The 20,840-nt window shown below is 38.5% G+C and overlaps 2 protein-coding genes and 1 long non-coding RNA gene across 3 annotated transcripts; 2 read left to right on the top strand and 1 right to left on the bottom strand.

Annotated features, from left to right (window-relative positions):
* Nucleotides 1-2,914: 2,914 nt before the first annotated feature.
* LOC144661452 (uncharacterized) lies at nt 2,915-3,620 on the top strand. The gene is made up of 2 exons (XR_013572278.1): nt 2,915-3,109; nt 3,306-3,620. It is a non-coding gene; the product is annotated as an uncharacterized LOC144661452 (long non-coding RNA).
* Nucleotides 3,621-11,477: 7,857 nt separating this feature from the next.
* On the bottom strand, nt 11,478-12,219 carry LOC144659358 (rhodopsin-like). The gene has a single exon (XM_078519769.1). It carries the CDS (start codon nt 12,126-12,128, stop codon nt 11,478-11,480), a length of 651 nt encoding a protein of 216 aa, XP_078375895.1. The 5' UTR covers nt 12,129-12,219.
* A 970-nt stretch (nt 12,220-13,189) lies between these two features.
* LOC144659356 (deleted in lung and esophageal cancer protein 1-like) lies at nt 13,190-20,779 on the top strand. The gene is made up of 7 exons (XM_078519767.1): nt 13,190-13,348; nt 13,659-13,823; nt 14,501-14,686; nt 15,607-15,774; nt 16,161-16,314; nt 20,014-20,137; nt 20,385-20,779. Exons 1-7 carry the CDS (start codon nt 13,190-13,192, stop codon nt 20,518-20,520), a joined length of 1,092 nt encoding a protein of 363 aa, XP_078375893.1. The 3' UTR covers nt 20,521-20,779.
* The last annotated feature ends 61 nt before the right edge of the window (nt 20,780-20,840 follow it).

The raw sequence follows: 20,840 nt of genomic DNA, 5'->3' as shown, positions 1-20,840 counted from the left end.
TCGTATGGTGAAAACCTTGACCACGTTATTTTATAGTACTTGATCAGAGAAGCGGGTTTCATTGGGAAACAAATAAGCAACGTAATTTGTCCCGGTTCATCAGTTTTTCGGGCCCAGGGGTGAAACAGAACTACCGAGAAAAAAAAATCGAGTCATAGATAGCTAGAGATACCACTGGGGAGAAAGCGTCTTAATAATCCTTGAAAACACCTGCTTTGATAGATAACTAAATAACATATTTGGCATAACAGTGCACAGGTGCAGTTCACGAGATTGTTCTAAATTTGGTTCCCTTCAATTATCTTCTTGTGCCCCTCTTGTGACGTTGCAAACTTTACAATAACACGACCTTTGATCAAAACAGGAAGACAGTAGTATAAAATTCCGTGATGAACTTAATGCAAACTAAGTGAAAGTATATTATCAATCAAAAATATAACAAGCAAATAAAATAATACTCTTAGGAAAACACAAAGCATCTCAGTTCCTAAAGAGAGCTCGCTATTTTTGCACTGCATCCTATCTGTCATAAAAAAACACACCAGCGACTGCTCTGTGTAAAGTTTAAACAAGGGAGTTCGTTCTAACAGGATCTGACGAAAATTCATCCGGCTTTCTAAATATTAATGTTAGATGACTCATCATTTTGCCTAGCCTCCCACGCAGTCGTTCTTAGGGGCGATCGTGTTTCACTCCTACATTTTGCCTCGTCACTAAACATTTCCTTTTTTAGTCTAATTAATTGTAACCCCTCCCCCTGCCGGTCATAAGTGGCATTATCACGTGATCATACCTGCTCGTCGGGTTCTTGTCATTTGTGGCAAGTGCAGGTATGAACAAGGTGAAAAAAATAGTAAATATTTCTTAAATTTGGAAAATTCCAGAGGTAAGAAAAGTTCAATTCGGAAATTATTTAAAGATGATGACTCCTTAACTTCAGACCCTCAAGTGATTATGAAAGAACTTCGTTCCTTCTATTCTGATCTTTACCAAAATAAGTCCGATGAAAACAGCAGCGCCTTGACAGATTCGCTTCTGAGTAAAGTACATATCCCCAAATTAACGGTAGAACAAAGGAACAGATGTGAAGCAAAATTAACGGTAGGGGAATGTTTTAACACTTTAAAAACTTTTCAAAAGAACAAAACCCCAGGGAATGACGGTCTCACGGTAGAATTTTATTTAGTGTTTTGGTCGCTTCTGGGCAAACATCTGATCGATTGTTATAATTATGCACATGAACATGGCGAGCTTTCTAATTCTCAAAAGCAAGCTGTAATTACTTTGTTGGAAAAGAAAGACAAGGATAAAAGGTTGATTAAAAACTGGCGTCCCATTTCACCTATCAATGTTGACACTAAAATTGCTTCCAAAACGTTAGCCAAACGACTGGAACCAATTTTACCTGAGTTAATTCATTACAATCAAAATGCGTACGTGAAAGGAAAGTCGATTTTTGACGCGGTAAGAACCATCGATGATATTTTGGAATACACTAAATATAAGAAAATGTCGGGCATTCTTGTTGCTATTGATCATGATTTCGAAAAGGCTTTTGACTCTCTTGATCATACTTATCTTTTAAAAGTTCTGCACGCATTTAATTTTGGGCCATCCTTTATCCAATGAATCCGTACTTTTTACTCAAATATATCAAGTTGCATTATCAATAACGGCTTCACATCAGATTATTTCACAGTTGGTCGCGGTGTGCGGCAGGGAGACCCGTTATCACCTCTTCTCTTTATATTAGGTTTGGAGATTCTTGCATGTAGTATTCGACAAAATGAAAAGATTCAAGGTATTCAAATTGATAATTTTGAGGTTAAAGTGTCACTTTTTGCGGATGACCTGACTTGCTTTCTCCGAAACAGGTCCTCTTATGATTACTTAAAAGTTTGCCTTAGTGCTTTTTCGAAATGTTCTGGTCTTAGAGTTAATGATGAGAAGACTGAATTTTTCAGTTTAGGCACGAGGAAATTAGCGCGTGAAATGTACCCTAATGAATTTAAAACTTCTATTAAAATTCTTGGTGTGTACTTTGACTACAATAACGTATCGAGGAATAAATCAAACTTCGAGTCTGCCCTTAAATCAATAAAAAAAAGTATTAAACATGTGGAAGTGGAGAGGTCTGACACTCATCGGCAGAATTCAAATTGTTAAATCATTTGCCATACCCAAAATTATGTCCAAGGCTGGTCTAATTCGATTGTCAAGTGAATTTATTAAAGAAATTAATAAAGAACTTTACTCTTTTATTTGGAAGGGCAAAGATAAAATTAAACGTTCAGCCTTAATTAATGACATAGAGCATGGAGGTTTGAAAATGCTGGATCTTGAATCTATGATCTCTGCTCAACGAATCATTTGTCTGAAGAAATACACTGAGAATTATGACAGTCCCTGGAAGTATGTTCTGGATTTTTATCTCAAGAAGGTTGGCGGGAAATTTTTATTACATTGCAATTTTGACTGTCGTAAATTGTCCATTTCACTTCCCGACTTTTATAAGGAGTGCTTGCAAGCCTGGTCTTCTAAGGCTAATTATGATTTGACAACCTATAACGGGATAATGAACCAAATTATATGGAACAATAAGTATATTTTGAGTGAGGGAAAATCTATTTTTCAACCGATTTTCTATACGCAAGGAATTTTTAAGGTTGGCGATCTTGTTTCGAAGGAAGGTATTTTTCTCAAAAGTGATAAAATTCTCAGTTCCTCTTTATCTTCTGGTCACCTTTTTGCTCTAATGGGGGTTATTGATGCTATCCCAAATGAATGGCGTTCTATAATTAAAACAAACCCTTATTGTGCTCCCTCTCCTTTGGATCAAACTTGTCTTGTATTAACAATTGCTGGTAAAACTATTGACCTTACTAACATCACATCTAAATTGGTTTATAGGGAATTTCGTTCTTTTAAGCAAACTTCACCCACCGCTAAAGCTAGAATTTTGACTAAATATCCGGATCTTTCTATAGACTGGAAAAGACTATATTCTTTGGCTTTTGAAACTACTCTGGATACAAAACTAAGAGAATTTCAATATAAATTATTAAACCTTATAGTTTTCACCAATAAAAAACTTTACCAGTTCAAAATGGTGGAATCCCCCTTATGTGTTTTCTGTAATGAAGAAGAGGAATCCCTAGAGCATTTATTGTACTTTTTTAAGTCATCAACATTTTTTTGGAAAGAGCTCTTATCTTGGCTCGCAGATGAAGTCAATATTTTGCTTAATGTCTCTCATTTAGACATTTTTTTTGGAAAATTTGACCTTGACAAAGATTTTCTTTTAGTTAATCATATTATTTTGCTTGCTAAATACTTTATCTATAAATGTAAACTTTCCAAGAACTGTCCATCACTTATAGTTTTCAAAGCTAAGTTAAAAGCAACCTATAAATTGGAATTATATATAGCAAACAAGAATGGAATTCTAATTAATCATTACAAAAAGTGGGATCATCTTCTCTTTTGGCTTTCTCGATGTTGATATTAACAATAGTTAAGTAAGCCTAAGTTGATGCTTTTGTTTTTGACTTTTTGACCTTAGTTAACAATTTTTCTTTGTTTTTTAATGCAGTTTTTCTTTTCTTTTTTGTCTTATTTTTGCACATAATTTATAACAAATATTTATATACTGTATCTTTTAGTAGTGTAGCTATATTTTGTAAGTAGAGTGGCATTTGTAAAAGGTCACGAAAAAGGCAACTCATGACATTTACTAAAAGACTTTTCAAGTGCCGAAAGGTATAGAGCTTTAAAGTTATTCTACAATTTTTATGCTTGATCATGGAAACGGATTTCAAGTGAATCAAATCAACAACGTTATTTGTGCCGGTTAATCAGTTAGTTTTCGGGGGGCCCGGGAGGAACAGAACAACCAAGAAAAATTTGATACAGATTGCTAGAGATTTTTTTATTTATTTTTTTTTTTTTTGCAATAAAAAGCTTTATTGGTGTTAGGGCATGCAGTACAAGGAAACAATAAAAACTAACAGGAATAAAGAAAAAAAATAAGAAGAAATTATGAAGGTATTTACATGCGTTACAATTTGTTTTACATACAGTGCATACATTTATTGTTAAACTTAATTATACAAGGATGCAAAGAAAACGTAGAAATAGTAGTATTGAAAAAAAGATAACGTACTTGTACTTATGAGAAAAAAAAGAAAAAAGAAAAAAAAAAGTACAAAAGATTTTCATATATTTCTTTGAATTCAGGCAGTTTGTTATTTTGGATCGCGATTTCTCTTTGTATATTACGTCTTTCTTTTAAGAGTGACAGAAAACTTTCGAAGCATAGTTTTTCATCGTGTAAGCATTTACAGAATATAGAGTATTTCGCAATGAGAAGCGTGTAGTTTAAAGAGTACGAGTGCGTCTTTTTGTCAAGAATTCCATATAAAATCCTACTGTTTGATAATGTGATCTTTTCTTTAGTTTTGCTGGACCACCAGTTTTGAAATAAATTCCAAAAGAATAAAGTTGAAGAGCAATGTAAGAACATGTGTTCGAAAGAGTGTTTGTCAGTGAGACATTGAGGGCATAAGTCACTAACTGATATTTTGGCAGATTGCTAGAGATGCCGTTGGAAAGAAATCGTCTTAATATCCTTAAAATCAGCTGCTTTAATAAATATATAAATTAATGAAATGGTGTAAAGGTGCACAGGTGCAGTTTACAAGAATATTCTGAATGTTGCGTTACGCCAGTTGTCTACTAAACAAGCACTTCCGATGCAAAAAACCTAAAAAGGTGAAAATAATTGCATTAAAGCTAATTTTCATTAAAAGGAACACAAAAAAAAAATTGGGGAACATGTCTGTCAATATGCCGATAACGTCAAGTTCCCGACACAACAATCTATCTTATCAAATTATTCCCAGATAAATTTTAGATAAACCCGCAAAGTTTGGCAGCGTTTGGTTGAATCTTGAAAAAGTTCAAAGCGTCCAAAGTCAGCGCGTACCTTCCCCCCCCCCCCCCTGGTCTGGATAGGGTTAAATCACTTGGTATTTTTATATATTTTAATCTTTTAACTTTTATTTTTGGCACACTGTAAGGTTTTTTGTGACTTTTAACTTTTACCTTTTTACTAGGGCCTCTGTTGATAAGGGTTTTAGATGTAAAGCTGATAGAGTTACCCTATTCAAATAAAGGCTTATTTACTTAAGTTGGGAATTTGCTATGCAACTCTTTAGTTCTAGAATTTTGTATTCTTATCGTTTAACAAAATTATAACGTTTTGAAAATTCAGCAGTTGTACATGTGATGTTTGTTTTATGATAAATCTGAAAGAAGAAACTTTTTTTTCGGAAACAAGGTTCATTTCAATGCGGTGGGTAGAACATGATGAATAGATAGATTTAGCCAAGCCTAAAAGCGGAGCTCCACATATACATTTTTTGCTGGTTCTTCAACCTCGTTCCCAGGGCTTTTAACCAAGGTAAAAGCCCTGGGAACGAGGTTGCTGGTTTTTAAGGTGGTTTTTCTTAAGATGGTCTTTGATTGGCACGTTGTTACCTTGGTAACCAAGTTATGGGGCCCCCAACTGTCAAAAAGTAGTGTTATTATAAAAAGGATATCTCAGAAACTAGACGTATCAAAATCGACTACACAGATAGTTGTATGTTGTGAACCTTACAAATCTAACTTAAACTACACCAAACTACCACAAAATTACTACCGTTCCTTTATTAAGATATCCTTTTTGCCGACAGTGACATTCTTGCAGAATTGCACAACTGAGAAAATCAAGTCAGTTAAAGATTTAAGTTCAGTGAATAATCAAAATATTGACAAAGGCAATTAGTGTCCTTTAGACAGTCTAAGCCAAGTTTTTAGCTGTTCTTATTAAAATGCATCAGATGCAGAGGTTCTACCCTTAATGTCCTTAAATGTTTCTTTTTTTCTTTTTTTTTTCTTTTAAGTAGCCTTGTTATTTTACTGGGACGTGAATTCTGCTTTCAAAGCTCGAATAGATCTACTTGCTGGCAATAGAACTTGTGGCTTAAAGTCAAATTATCTGTTTACTTCAAAACAACGGCCGAATTGAGCCGAAATATAGAACTTCTTAGTCCAACCACATGAGCAACAAAGTAAACGAAAATATGAGGCACATATTTTGCTTTTCATATTCTTGTAAAATCAAATCAAACGCCAAGACGTTCTTTGCATGGCACACCTCCAGCTAGCCTTAGCTAAACACAGAAGACAAAATTGTCCAGTCTACAAACTGAAATCCACTTTTGTTTGATTCCTTGCTTGGCTCCCTACAGTCCGGGCTGCCATCAGAGATTGTCTGATTTAGCGGAATGTTCCAAGGCATTCGGTGTTGTTGCTCCATTTCTACTGCTTCGATTCAGAGCGATGATTTTCACTATATCTACGCTTCTTCGCATATAACTGGAACGAGCCTTCGATGGCGTTCAAAACCATGTTATAAAGCAAAAATGGCAAAAGGAATAGAGCCGAAAAATACCACTATACGAAATCATTTCGCAGCATATTGTCCGACATCTTGACCGCGCGCATAAGTCATTTCATATATGCCTATTCATTTCTAATGTTACCAAGCAAATAAAATAGCTAGGGAGGGGTCCCAAGAGACGTCTGTTCTTTTTCTTTGGTCGCATTTGCTTTATGTTTTGTTTTTGTTTTGTTGTTTTTTTCTAAACAAACCGTTGCTACAGTGTTTGCTATAGAAAGAATCCATACTTACTCGGGAATTTAGCTGCATTTTTCCACTTGCACCCTGGATTTGGCAAAAAAAAATAGAACGTTAAAGATTGCAAAACGTATTGAATTGAAAATTTGACATTTTCAAACAAAAATTTGTGAAAACACTCATTGAACATCCTGCCATTGAAGTTATTAAATACGCCAGGCTACGCAACTACTCAAGAAAGATTCCATAGCCAAAATTAAAAGTCAACTCCAATCGCAGATATTTCGGTGACAAATTCCTGTCATAAACCTAGACAGAAAACTAGTATTTGAGCCCGCGATCCAATAGAAAATCGTAACCTGGTCAGCGGTCAACTTATAAAAAAAACACACGTAACCCCGATGAGCTCTACCCCTAAGCCAGCGATATGGTATGTGATACTGGTCAGCGGAGACCTTGTTTTGACAGCTGTCAATTGACCATAACAGGGATGTCAAATATCAAAGATCTAAGTCGTTAACCTCACACGTTAACCATTATTGTGTTCCCCAGTAGGGTTGCCTTGTGACTCCCTCCCCCTCCGCCAGAGTCCGTTCGGCATGGGCTAGCAACAATAATTCAGAGAAATTAACAAAAAAGGTTTATTCAGGCATGCAAAATTTCAAATCTGACTTAAATTCTGTGTTGCTGCTAAAATATGAGTTTCTGTTGACGACACATATTTTTTTTTTAGATCATAGTCTACCAGACGTGCAGGAAGATCTAGCCGTATCGACAGGGGTAAAATAGTCAAAACAAGACTTCAAGATGAGCCAATATTTCTACATAGTCAGTCAGCTGAATGGATACGTTCTTGATATTTCTGAGAGTAAGAAAGGTGGTGACGTTGTTAACTATCCAGCGCATGGAGGGGCCAATCAACTTTGGAGGTGGGATACAAGGAGCAGATTTGCCAGCAAACTAGGCTTGGTGCTGGACATCAGTGGAGGCAACAAAGCGCCAGGAACGCACTGCATCGGCTGGGATGCACACGATGGCCTCAATCAAAAGTGGCGGTTTGAAGAAGGATCGATAAAGAGCAACTTGAATGACCTAGTTATCGACGTGGCATGGTCCAGTGTTAAACCTGGGGCGTCAGTAATCATGTGGGATTTCCACGGAGCATCAAACCAAAAGTGGTGGTGTGTGCCGGAAGACGCTTGGGAAGACTTCAAACTTGTACAAGCCAATCCGAACCCACTGACCAGAGCGCAGTTTTGGAAAAATCTGGCTGACAACTACCTTGATGTGATCGTAGGCTACAGTATTGACGACTATGAAGCTAAAGTCCAGAAAACTATTGAAACCCTGGATGACTGTGCCAGTCAGCTAGACAAGGTCGCGAAGGACACTGGTATTGCAGAAACAGTCGGAGGTGGTGCATCAGTCGCTGGTGGTGGGATGGCTATAGCTGGTCTTTTGCTGGCTCCATTTACAGGTGGTCTCAGTTTGGGTCTCACTGTAGCAGGAGCTGTCACTGGTGTTGCGGGGGCAGCGACAACATTAACTGCGAATCTGATAAACAAACACTGGGATGAGGGCGAACAAAAGAAAGTTAAAGAGGCCACAGAACCTGTCTTCCGTGCCACCTTGAGCCTGCAAGGATTCATCAGTGAGTATATTGGAAAGCTTCAAGAAGCAGCAGAATTTCTAAAAACACCCGAAGGAGAAGCGATAGCAAGAGATGCATACAACATTATGGACCTCAGCAAGGAAGCCGGGTCAATTGCTTGGAATACCTACAAAATCGGCAACGCGGTAGTTACAGGCGTACAACACGTGAAGCAGGCCAAGCAAATAAAAGCACTCGTCGACTTTATTCAGGCCGACTATTACGCGCTTAACGGGGCCAGGATTGGCCTTTCCACACACGCCGCAGCCCCAGGATTCACTATCCCAATTCTGGGGAAAACTCTTGTGGCTGCCGGAACAACGACTGCGAAAGTGCTATCCGGTTCGATGGCGATTGTTGGAGTAGCGTTTGGCATCTGGGACATCGTTGGAGGCGCAAAGAAGATAGCAAACGGCAGCGAATTAGCCGACGAGTTCCGCAAGTCAGCCAAAGATTTGAAAGCGGAGACTGACAAGTTGATAGAACTTTATAAAGAACTCCAGTAAGGTCCTTCGAACTGAGAGAAGCGTTCACGAGAGTTCTGTGGCAAACGCTGACTTCTCTCTGCCTAGAGTGACCTGAGTGTGTTGAGTGACTTTCAGTGCAATGAAGGACTTTCTGCCGTTAACTATAGGCATGTTTTTTAAGTATTATTATTCGTAGTCTCGGTTAAACATTCAAATAGTCGCTAGTAGAAAATGCTTATGGTGGCATCGCTACAGTTATGATTATATATTTCAGAGTGGTGTTTTAAATCGATAAAGCAAATTATATCAGTACGTACAGCTTGGGCAAATAGACATTTCTTTGAAATCCCCGGGAAGAGAGACGGCTTAGATTCAAGTAGAAAAAATAAGTACTGGTCCCGGCAGTAGAAGCGCACAAATATCTGTAAAGTGTCATGTGGCCGCGGATTTCTACGTCATCGGAGTCAATTTTTCAGCTTGAATCTCAGACGTATATCCCGCGGGGGATGCTGGGTGATTTTTCACGTAAGTGTAATGCATTAGCTAAAAGAGATGATTTTGAACCCCCGAGACCGCTATACAAAGGTTGCTCGGTGATATGCCGCGGTTCAAGGCACGGGCATACCACGCACGGTATACAATAATTAAAAAAGCCTCAACATGATGAAAGAATTGTACACGATCGAGTGCTTGGCACGACCGACCACCGTAAAGTAGAAGACAAGGCGAGGGATTATGAGGCTTTTTATTTTATTTCTGCTTGTGACCATTTATGCAATTGATCTTATAAGAAAAGCCAACAGAATAATTTTTTTAACTTGATACTATTTTCTACGTGTAGTGTTTTATACCTGTCGTTGTGAAACCGCAGTATTTTGAAGCGGAAGAATGCATCCAGGTTTTTTTTAGCGCGGTCTGTTGTTATTTTTCATCGGTGAGCGAAGGCTATGTTTTGTCACACGAAGTACGTATACTTCGTAACAGCCTTTCAGTTTCATTGGATGTAAATCCCGTTAAAATTTGAGTATAAAGTAATTTTAGACTGTTGGACCCAAGTTCTGTGTATTGTTCGAATTCTCTCAGACTGTGCAATAATTACCGGGAAGCGGGGGTTGTTCTAAAACGAGTACAATACGGCTTAGAAATTACTTTAAACCCTGTAGAAAGGCTGAAATAACAACTCGTACCCCCTGTTAAAGGTAATAACTAAAGTGTACCCTCCCCCCCCTCCTGAAAAAAAACTCGGCCTCACTGACAAAAACTGAAAGAATGGAAGACATGTTAGCGAAATATGTCGAGGGGGGTAGCGTCCATATACGCACGAACGCCCGTGCGTACAGCTGACATCTGAGAAAAATTTGTTGTTTTTTTTTAAATTGCCTAAAACGTTTTTTTCATTAATTTATAAATTTGCTGGCTGATAATTTAATATTTGTCACATTATACTAGCGTTTTTTATTAAATTTCCCTTTTATCCAAGCATTGATCATTCAGTGCTGGCGACTAATTAATTGCAAGATGCATTTGAGTGGTAAGTAAAAATAGAAAAAAGCGCCTCATGTACCCCTCCCTCACGGTCAGCCTCGCCAGTTTTTCCAGGTATTCTTGAAGGAGTGGTTACTATAACATGGGAATCTCTGAGGATGAGTTTCAAACCGAAGTCACAAGATGGAAGCACAAATGGAGTGGCATGGATCCGAATGTGACGCTGCAGACGTTGGTTGAGACTCCCAATTTTATTGCGGTGAATACGTTGCTCTCGTAACATTGTTAACTTATCCTGTGTCAACATTTGACAACACGCACTGCCGAACATAGCTTCAGTAGCATGAAAAGACTTAAATCTCCTCTGCGCGCGAAGTACGATGACGGACGAAAGATTAAGAGGCAATTTTTATAATTTTCCAGAATTCAGCGTCATTCATGTAATTTTGAATTTCTTCATATTCTGCTCATATAACCTCTATAGTGAGTTGTTTTCGAAAATACAATTCAAAGGTTCTGAAGCGCTTTGTTTTTTTCGAAATTAAAAAAAAGTTCGAAAAGCGCCAATTCAGCCTCCAGCGGCCGCCGAAAATAGGGGGGAAATTGTGCATTTTCTTTTCGCTCGTACAGATCAACGGAACGGTATCTTTCCGTATCCTTTGGGAAGTTAATAGCACATGTCTTGCACTTTCTAAAGCACTAAATGGATTTGGGAAAGCAACAAAATTTATAGTTTTTTTAGCCGTTAGAAATACCCTAATTGAAGGGTTTGATCGAAAGTGCTATTTTTAGCTAACTTCAACACCATAGAAAGCTTTCTGGTACATTGAATTTGAAGTCGAAAATATAATTTTCTTAAAGTACAACGTTTATTGTCATTTGTGTGAAAATTTCTAAGGCGGCCCGTAAAAAGTGTCGAGAAAACGAAACGTAAAGTGTAATTTGGCACATTCGCCATTCGCAAAGTGGACATGAAACGTCCACAGTGACTTACATTAAAACTGATAATCTGCGAACGGAGGCTTTTTTCGTAATTCTAGTAAATTCAAGACAATTTGTGTTGAAGTAAAGACTTCCTGGATTGAAACTATTGCTATAGCAATGGCCATCTTCAGCACATTTCGTTCTCTTTTCACGCGTTGCTGTCTCGCGTTGGCTGATTGCTCGCCTGGAATCGTCTGTGACTTGAGTTTTAAATAGATAATAATGTAAAGTATGGTATCAACAATAAAGGAATATAAAGGAATACAACGTATATTGTTAAATAGAAATTATCCAATGACGTGGAGTTCAGCGATTCACACTGCAACGTTCCTCCTGGATGGTCAACAAGTTTGAACTGGGAACCGAAAAAATATGCAGAGAAGATAGCAATGGCGACGATCCAAGTGGCGAGGATAAAGAAGGGACACAGCTTTGAACTAATGAGTGGGGAACGGAGGGGAAATACCACAGCACCAAATCGATCCACTGCTATCAGAACCAGGCTCTGAATAGACACAGCACTGGAGACGTCTGGCAAGAAGTAAACCACCTTACATAACGCCTGGCCAACAGGACCACTGATCAGCCAGCATTTGACGTCCAACTTTGTTAAAATCTTCGGGATCAGAAAAATCGGAAACAACAGATCGGACATGGCCATGTTTACGATTAACAAATTGATGGGTTTTCTCATGGTTTTCGTCTTGTAGACAATTATTCCGATGAAGATGTTTCCAGCCAGCGAGACAACAAAGATCAGGCAGAGAGCGAAGGCTGTTCCGATTTTTACTACTGTAGGATTATTGAAGCAGCTCGATAGTTGTGTACCATTCGTCGTTGTGTTTACGTTTGTCGACATTTTCTGGTTCCTCTTATTTAGCTATTTCTCTCACAAATGATGTTTTTTATAGATCTGATTGGTTAACGTGCAAGCCCCTTTTTATGTTCCACTAAAGGCAGGGTAATCATTCATACGCGAGCAATTTATGATTAAAGGCTAACTAAAAGCATTTCAGTTTAAACAGCTTTAAAGCTGTTAATCACGAAAGTGGTTGTTGTCAATTAAGTTGACAATCAAGTAAACATTTTCAAGGGGCATTCGAGCCATTTTATACGATTCCAGCATTGATTTAAACGTTTGATTGACATTTATAGCTCTTAATCAATTAGCGTCCTTATATTTTGGGTTTTAGAATTGTGATTAAGCACACTGATTAAACGAATTCAATCGACATAGGAGTGTTTGCTACGAAACTGTTTAAACAATTTTTAAGGTTTTATCTGTTAAAACAGCTTTAAAGCTCGCTTTAAAGTTCGGATCTATTGTTATACAAATATTACAATCAAAAGGGCTCAAGCGTTTCTCTCAAGGGTGAATTAATGGTGCCCAATTCCGTCCATGGGACGCGCCTGTAGGGAATCATGGTATTTATATTCAACAATGTGATAGTGAATATATGAAATTCCACAAATTTATTCAGAAGGTGTTGCAGTGGTTCAATTCAACCAACAACTCGTCCTTCACACTCGCAACCGAAGAGATTTTATTTGACCTTCCCAATAAACCGAATGATGAATTAAAGAGAAATCTAAACTACACTCTTTTATACATGTGTTATTATATTTATAAAATGAAACTCCAGAACGATTCATTATCAATCTCGGACTTTATAAATAAAATCATTTATAAATATAGAATAGAACACCTTCTTTCTTATCTTCGTCTTCTCCTATGTGTATTTGATAGTTTCTTTATACTGTTTAGGGAACGATTTCCACCGCTTTTTATATTAATTTGTTACATTTATGATCCGTTGCCACTGCCTTTTTTGTGTATTGTAAGTAGTATCTTGTAAATAGTGTTGTAATACTTGTAAAAAAAACCCACAAATTTGAACTGCATAAGGAGAGAGATTTAACATGTCAAAGATCATCGCAGTTGTGTACGCCCCTTATGCAGTTGCGAAAAGAAAGGCTGATCATAAAAATTCACAGGGTTCTCTCCTTCCAGGCCCCTGGAGTGGTTCTCTCTCTCGCTCCAGGAGACGGGAAGGGGAGTACCCTGGAAACGAGGTTGACGTGAGGCAGGGTAGCTGATTTGTTAGGGCGCTGGACTTAACATTCGGAGTTCCCGGGTTCAAGTTCCGTTCTGACGACTAACTACCTGGCGTTATTTCGCGGTTGACCCCAGTTTAATACTCAGCCACTTTTGTAATTCATTCGCCTCTTGCGAGTTGGGATCTTTAACCTTGTTACGTTTAATTAGTAATATTTGTTTCTAATGAATGCTCGACCCCATTAGCACTTGTTCTAAATCAATTGCCGAGGGTAAATAAATGTCATTTGTTGTTGTTGTTGTTGTTGTTTACTTAGTCTTGTTTAACGACAGGAATTACAAACCGGTTCGACCGGGCAGCTTTACCCTTACGTGAACTCTTTTAATCTTGTTTCTGATGTTTACCGTTCAAATGTGTCTTTGTTTCTCTGTGACAGACTTTCCCTCGAAACAGAAGAAGATAAAGGAACTGAATTCATTACAGCAGCGTCTGATTTGGTAAGTTGTTTTCGTGTGTTAACTGGTCATTATTATTGTTTATTTATTTAAATTTCGTATGCTGCGAAAACATCCAACTCACCTAATTAATTATTGACATCAGTCCCAACTAGAAGAGGAACCGTGTGGGGGGTGGGGGTAGGGGGAAGAGTGGCGCGATTCACACCCTTTTTTGTTGAGTTCACTCCCCCCTTCTTTTTTCGTCAAGAAAGGGCGCTTCTTCAATCAGAAACAATGTATTGATGTTGGAAGAAGGAAAAAGACATTTTCCTTCTTCAATTTTTGTCAGCTCTGCTCACAATCCCGTCCCCAGAGGCCGCGATCCTTCTGGTCTGCGCCAGGGATCGGGACCTCCGGGCTTGTCTGAAAGACCACCAATAAAGACGACCGAATCTTGTTCGTTTCATCCACAATCTCCTGCGCACGTGCACAATCAAACCGGTACCAGGATTTCCTGGTTCCGGTTTTCGATTCTTCCAGAGCTGTTGAGTTTCCCGACCGCCGTTCAAGGGGGACGCAGGCTCTAGAAACGACATTACTCTACGTATACGTATAGGAGCAATACTTTTACATTAGCTGTAGTTGTTCGTTGTGTCATTAAAAATGAACAGCACAAAAACTGTTCTCTATAACAATTTGTTTCAACTGTTCTAACACTGCTGTTTAATCGTCACCAGTTGCATGGGGCGACACCGCTGGTCCATCGGTTCGTGCTGGGAAACACTACAGAAACACCGCTGACCATGAAGTTTGAAGCGAAGGCGCCATTTAAAATCATTTCCACCGAGCCGCCTCCATCAGCCAAGACATCTAAGACCCAAACCCCCGGCAGCATCACGGTCAAACCCGCTAAAACGTTAGAGGTAATCTTTTGTAAGAATGAAAATGTTTTCTTGATGCATATGGTAGCATGTGGCACTGACTTTGCGATGTAAAGATGAATTCTCCTCACTGAGTTCCATACATTTCTTGTAGTACTGGGAAGAAGAATTTGATCATCTAGTTTAACCTCGATGACGTTTTGGCTTTAGTTTCAATAAAGGAAAAAAATTAAAGGGTCGCAAAAATGCATTTGCAAGCTAGGTGTGGGGGCACTCACTTAAACTACATTACATCACAAGAGAGGGGGGGCGCTTTTGTTCTTGTTGTTGTTGTTGTTGTTGTTGTTGTTTATTTATTATTTTGTTCCATTCCTTACCTGTGTTGTTCGAATGTCGAGGTTGTTTTTTCTCCATTGTCAAATTCTTCAGAAGCGAACTTGCAAAATAAATCCTGCAAGGTTATTGACCTAACATACAAAGACGTAAAATGTTCGGCTTGAGTTCTTATTAGAACGCAGACAACAGCCATGCCTAACAAAATTTCCAACTACGTACAAAGTGAAAGTAACGCCTGTTGGTTTTAGTTCGTTACAACTTTTTCAATAACAAATTATAAAAGAAGAGGCGTCCCTAAAAAATGAAGCGGGCAGAGACGAGAAACATTTGTATTTTTTTTTTTTCTTGGCCTATATGTTGGTGTTTCAGTTAATAATTTAAAAAAAAATGCATTACAAAGAAACTGCAAGTGCAAATTTGTTCAGTATGTAGATGGTTTTGGTTGCTTAAGAAAAGAACAGTTATGGCATTTAAAGGTGTCACAGAAAATGTGGAGAAATCTTTTGTGATTAGACTTCCTTTCCAAAGAAAACAGAGCTCTGAAACATCTAGGATAACTTGAATTCTGTGCTTAATCAAAATGGCTTTTGTGCATGTTGAAAATGTTTTTTTTTCTCCCATTTCAGTTAAAGGTTGGGTTTTCATTGTCTGACGAGCTTGTTCGTAAAGTGAATGACATCACTGCAGCACAGGAACAAGGCGATGGTACGGTTCTCATTTCCTCAGAAGACGGCGATAGAAAACTTGTCTTCCAACGAGACCTTAAAGTTGAATTTTCGAACAAAACTACACAGGTAATGAGAGATGTCATTCAGAATGCCTTCGATCATCGACCGTTTGTCCAATGTCTGAGTATATAGGGTAGGGTGTTATATTGATAAAAGTAAAGCCTCGAGCCAAGTGGCCCATACTGCTGCAGCTTATTCTGGTTTCGATAGCATGAAGCGGCTAGAAATACTTCTACTCCCCCCTAGATGGGATCTTAGGTAAAAAAAAAAAAACGAACAGTCACTAGAAGGAAAAGCGATCATCGATGTTCGAGAAGCAAAACGCGAGAGAAAAGTCTTTGCGCAACCATTTTTCTCGTTACAGTGGGCAATACTCTTCATTTTGGTTCATTATTTCTTGTCGTTTTGTGTATAATACTGCAGCTTAATTTTCTTTGTTTGTTTTTTTTTAGTTGATTCCTCTGATGGCCTCCATAGCGGTACCCACCCTCCGTCTATCTCAAGATGTCTTGGACTTTGGCACGTGCCTGGTCGGCCAATCAGTTGAAAAGCACGTGACTCTGTATAATCCTTCCCAGTCTGCCTCCGCCTGGGTCGTCAAAAAAGGTAGTGTGAATTACTTCCGACTGTAAAGCGTGAAGTGACTAGGAACATTGCTCCCCCCCCCCCCTCCCCTTCCTGGAGAGGATGCTAGTCTAACGTTGTCCCCCGACAGTTAAGTTGTGTTTCCCTGACATTTTACCAGCACTCATTTATACACTAGGGTGGAGGGAGGCACTACAGGAGAACACAACACAGTGACCCCACACACTTGTCAACAGGCTACCGCAGCTATCACAAATGGTGAATGCACAAGACAATAATAATAATAATAATAATAAATATTTTTTTATAGCGCCTATCCAGGCCTGCTCTAGGCGCTTTACAAATGTTTAAAAAAAATATATATATATATATAATAAAATCAATAAAAATTTTGTTAAAATTAGCTGAAAAAAAAAATCTTAAAATTAAAAATTTGCATTAAAAGTAATAAAAAGTAAAAATCGCTAAGAGTAATAAGTTTTAAAAAGAAACGTTTTGAGTTTTGATTTAAAAGAACTTAAATTGTCACACGAGCGGATAAAAACAGGCAAACTGTTCCAAAGTTCAGGCGAGGAAACAGAAAAAGCTCGAGACCCATAGGACTTGAGGTGGAATTTGACAGGGTTGAGACGTGAAGAGTGTGATGATCGGAGGGTTCTTGAAGGTTGGTAGTACGTTAGCAAATCTTGAATGTAGATAGGAGATTGTTGATGGAGAGCTTTGAAGGTAAGTAGCAGAATCTTGAATTTAATGCGTTCAGAAACAGGAAGCCAGTGAAGTTCTTTCAGTATTGGAGTGATGTGGTCGTATTTTCGGGAACAAGTGATAAGTCGAGCAGCGGCGTTCTGAACAGACTGGAGCTTTTTTAAAGCGTACTTCGGCACATTATACAAGAGAGAGTTGCAGTGGTCGAGTTAGGACGATACAAAAGCATGGACCAAGATCTCGGTTGTTTTCGTGGATAAGTATTTCCTTATACGGGAGATGTTGCGAAGATGATAAGAGGCAGATTTACAAATAGAACTGATATGTGGAAGCATAGTCATGGTTCTGTCAAATATCACACCGATGTTTCTGGCAAATTGAGATGGCTGAATTATATCTTGACCAAAACGGATTGGAGGTAGAGACTGCTGCGGATTGTGCTTCGAGTAAAGGTAGAGAAGTTCAGTTTTGTCCTTATTCAGTTTTAGCTTGTTAATAGACATCCACTTGTCAAGATCAGACAAACATTCCTCGATTTTTCCGATTGTATTGGTTAATTCGACATCGTTGTTTGTTGAAAAAGAGATATATAGCTGAGTATCGTCAGCGTAGAAGTGAAATTGCATTTCGTGATGTCGTAGAATGTCAGCCAGTGGTGCAGTATAAAGTAAGTACAGGATAGGCCCTAAGACCGAGCCCTGGGGGACTCCACATTTGAGCTCATGAGACTGCGATTTAGTTCCATCGATTAAGGTAAATTGTGTACGGTTGGTAAGATATGAACGAAACCATTCAAGAGCAGTGCCACAGATTGAAAACTTGGAGTTCAATCTTCCTAGTAGAATGTCGTGATCGACAGTGTCAAAAGCAGCAGATAGATCCAGTAGCAGGAGTATAACACAGTGACGATCGTCAATGTCACGCAAAATATCATTGTGTACACGTACAAGAGCAGTTTCACAGCTATGAAGTCGCTTATAGGCTGATTGTAGCGGTTCATTAAGTTGGTTGGTTTCCAGGTAGTCCTGAAGACGTACTGCAACAACTTTTTCGATCATTTTTGAAATGACCTTGAGATTTGAGATAGGCCTATAATTACTGAGAATTTCGTGATCCAGTGATGGTTTCTTGAGTAGTGGCAATAAGACGGCAGTTTTTAGAGAAATAGGCACATATCCAGATTCCAGGGACAAGTTTACAATCCTACATAGTGTTGGTAGAAGCATGTCAAAGTTTTCTTTTAACAAAACAGCAGGCAGAGGGTCCAGGCTACAAGACTTAGACGCAACAGTACGTGCAACCTTCGAAAGTTCAATGATTGAAGTAGGTGAAAAGGCGTTCAGCTGACAGTCAAGCGTCGATTTATCTAAGGTGCAGAAGAGATCAGACGTTACGTTAACTTCGAGTTTACTTCTAATATTGATAATTTTATTTTCGAAGAAAGTAACAAAATTATTGGCTAGTTCTGTAGCCGAGGAACAGGTCGGAAGACACTTCTCGGGCTTCCTGTGGAGAAGGCGGTCGATGGTGCGAAAAAGGGACTTGTTATTGCTTCCAGCCTCGTCGATAAGATTGGAGTAATAATCCATTTTTGATTTGAAGATAGTGTTTTTTACAACAAGGCACTGTTCGACGTAGGATTGGTAATCAGACGCAAGACCGGAACGACGCCAGCACCGTTCACGTTTGCGACAAATGGTTTTCTGCTCCCTGATTTCATTATTATACCAAGGAGCATGAGGTCTTAGGGTGATAGTCCTTGTGCGCAAGGGTGCATGTTTATCCAGAATCGAGGATAAAACAGAATCATACTGATCGCAAAGCTCCGTAATATCTGACGAAGGTGATTTGACCAAAGAAGATGAGTTGATATCTTGGCATAGCTTCGTAAGAAGCATAGCATAGCAATCGTTAAGAAGTTGAGACCTTTTTTCTCTCATTTTTTCTAGCAATGTAAATTTTATGTTTCAAATGTTCTTGTTGCCTCAGTAGGCTCTTTCAGAGTTGCCTTTCGCCTCAGTTTCATAATGAGGCTTATACGAACCTTCATATACATGAAAAATACTTATTCGCTTTTTTCACGATCCCATAATACATCTTTTTTTCCCCAAAAATATTTGCATAAGTATTGTTTTCAATTTCTCTTGGGACGATTGTACGTCATTGTAAATCCAAGAGAAATTGAAAACAATGCTCATGCAAACCTTTTTTTTTTTTTTTTTTTTTTGGGGGGGGGGGGGGGGTAAACAAGATGTATTATGGGACCGGTGAAAACAGCCAGGGTTCAAAATAGCAGCTGGCTGTCGGCGGTAGCCGGCAGTTTGACGACACTTGCCGGCTACTTTTCACCGAAGAAATAGAAAATATCATGCCTTGATCGGCCAACTGAAATCAAAGTTGCGGTAATGTTGAAGTAAACATTTCATATCAGAACATAAAGCAGCTACAGGGCTAGAAAGTGCGACTCACTGGTCGCTAATGCGACCAAAATTTCATCTTGTCGACGAAAACTTACGGTTTACTTAGTCGCCAACGTGGCGACTTCATTTCTGTGTTAAGATGAATAACGGGCCGCCCCACCTTCTCAGGTATTGTGTCCCTCCAAAAAATTACATTGAAGATCTTATTTGCTTCTCAAACATTCAAAATAAGAAAAGAAGTCACATTGCTCCAATCTTGACAAAAAAAAGCCGACAAATTCAGGCTTAAAACGAAATTTTATTTTGAACCCTGAACAGCGAATACAGATTCATTTTAATGCAAATAAAAGTCATCTTCAAATGAAGGGTTTTTTTGTGAGAGGCATAAGGCTGCTCAGCAATGAGTTATTGTGGGATTAACACGACAATAACACATCCATTTTTAAATGTGGTTGCAGCAAATATAATGTCATTCGATTTTAATAGCTTGGTTGTACATTGTAAGAAGAGAAATTTCATTCTTTAGGCTGGAGGAGCAATCATGTATTACTTGGAAACTACATTATCTTTCTTTTCCATTTTATTTTTTTGGCAGATCCACGCTATCCTTCCGTTAGTCGGGATGTTTTCGTTGTGAATCCGACCGAAGGATATCTCGAGGCGAACACGAGTTTTACTGCAAAGACGAAAACTCTCCTTAAAATTACCTTCACAGCCAAGTAAGCACGTCTCTTGTTTATAAAGATTTGATAACATAACTAGCTTTCTGATTTGTAGTTGTGGTTCAATTTTACCCTTGGTACAATTTGGTATTCCCCTTTGTTTTATATTCATTATCATATAATACCACACAACAGAACAAAGAAAAATTCTTAGTTGTACCAAGGGAAAACTAAACCAAGCTTCTTTGGTTATGACCTAAATGAATTAATCTTCTACTCATTCATTACTCTGTCACCTTTGCAGGCACAATGTCGAGTACGAGTGTGTTGTGATAGTCAGCGGTCAACTGCAAGAAGAGGAACAGAGACTGGTACTAAGAGGGCGAGCTTCGTATGATGAGAGACACGAGCGGCTGGTGAATGTTACCACAGACACGTGACTGTAATTTATGCAAGATGCATCGACCTTGCAGCGTGCGTAGTGAGCATTCATATAGCTGGAGTCAGCCAAAGCAATTCTTGCACTCTAGAACTTCCACAGATGGTGTTCGGATTGTATGTTGCTGTAATATTTTAATGAAAATATGTAGTGCCGTGTTTTTTAACCTATGTAAGCCACCATCCACTGGTCAAAAGCCAGGTAGAATTGGTTTGTACATAATTTGTTAATAGAAAATGTTAATAAAAAAGAAAACAATACCTTGAATGTTTATTTCTTACTTGAAAGCAATTTTTTGTAATTTGTTCACCCACGTGTACG

This window comes from Oculina patagonica, chromosome 7 (assembly GCF_052425735.1).
Source record: "Oculina patagonica isolate OP01 chromosome 7, crgOcupat, whole genome shotgun sequence".
Classification (NCBI taxonomy): domain Eukaryota; kingdom Metazoa; phylum Cnidaria; class Anthozoa; order Scleractinia; family Oculinidae; genus Oculina; species Oculina patagonica.
This window is presented reverse-complemented; position numbering and strand designations above follow the sequence as displayed.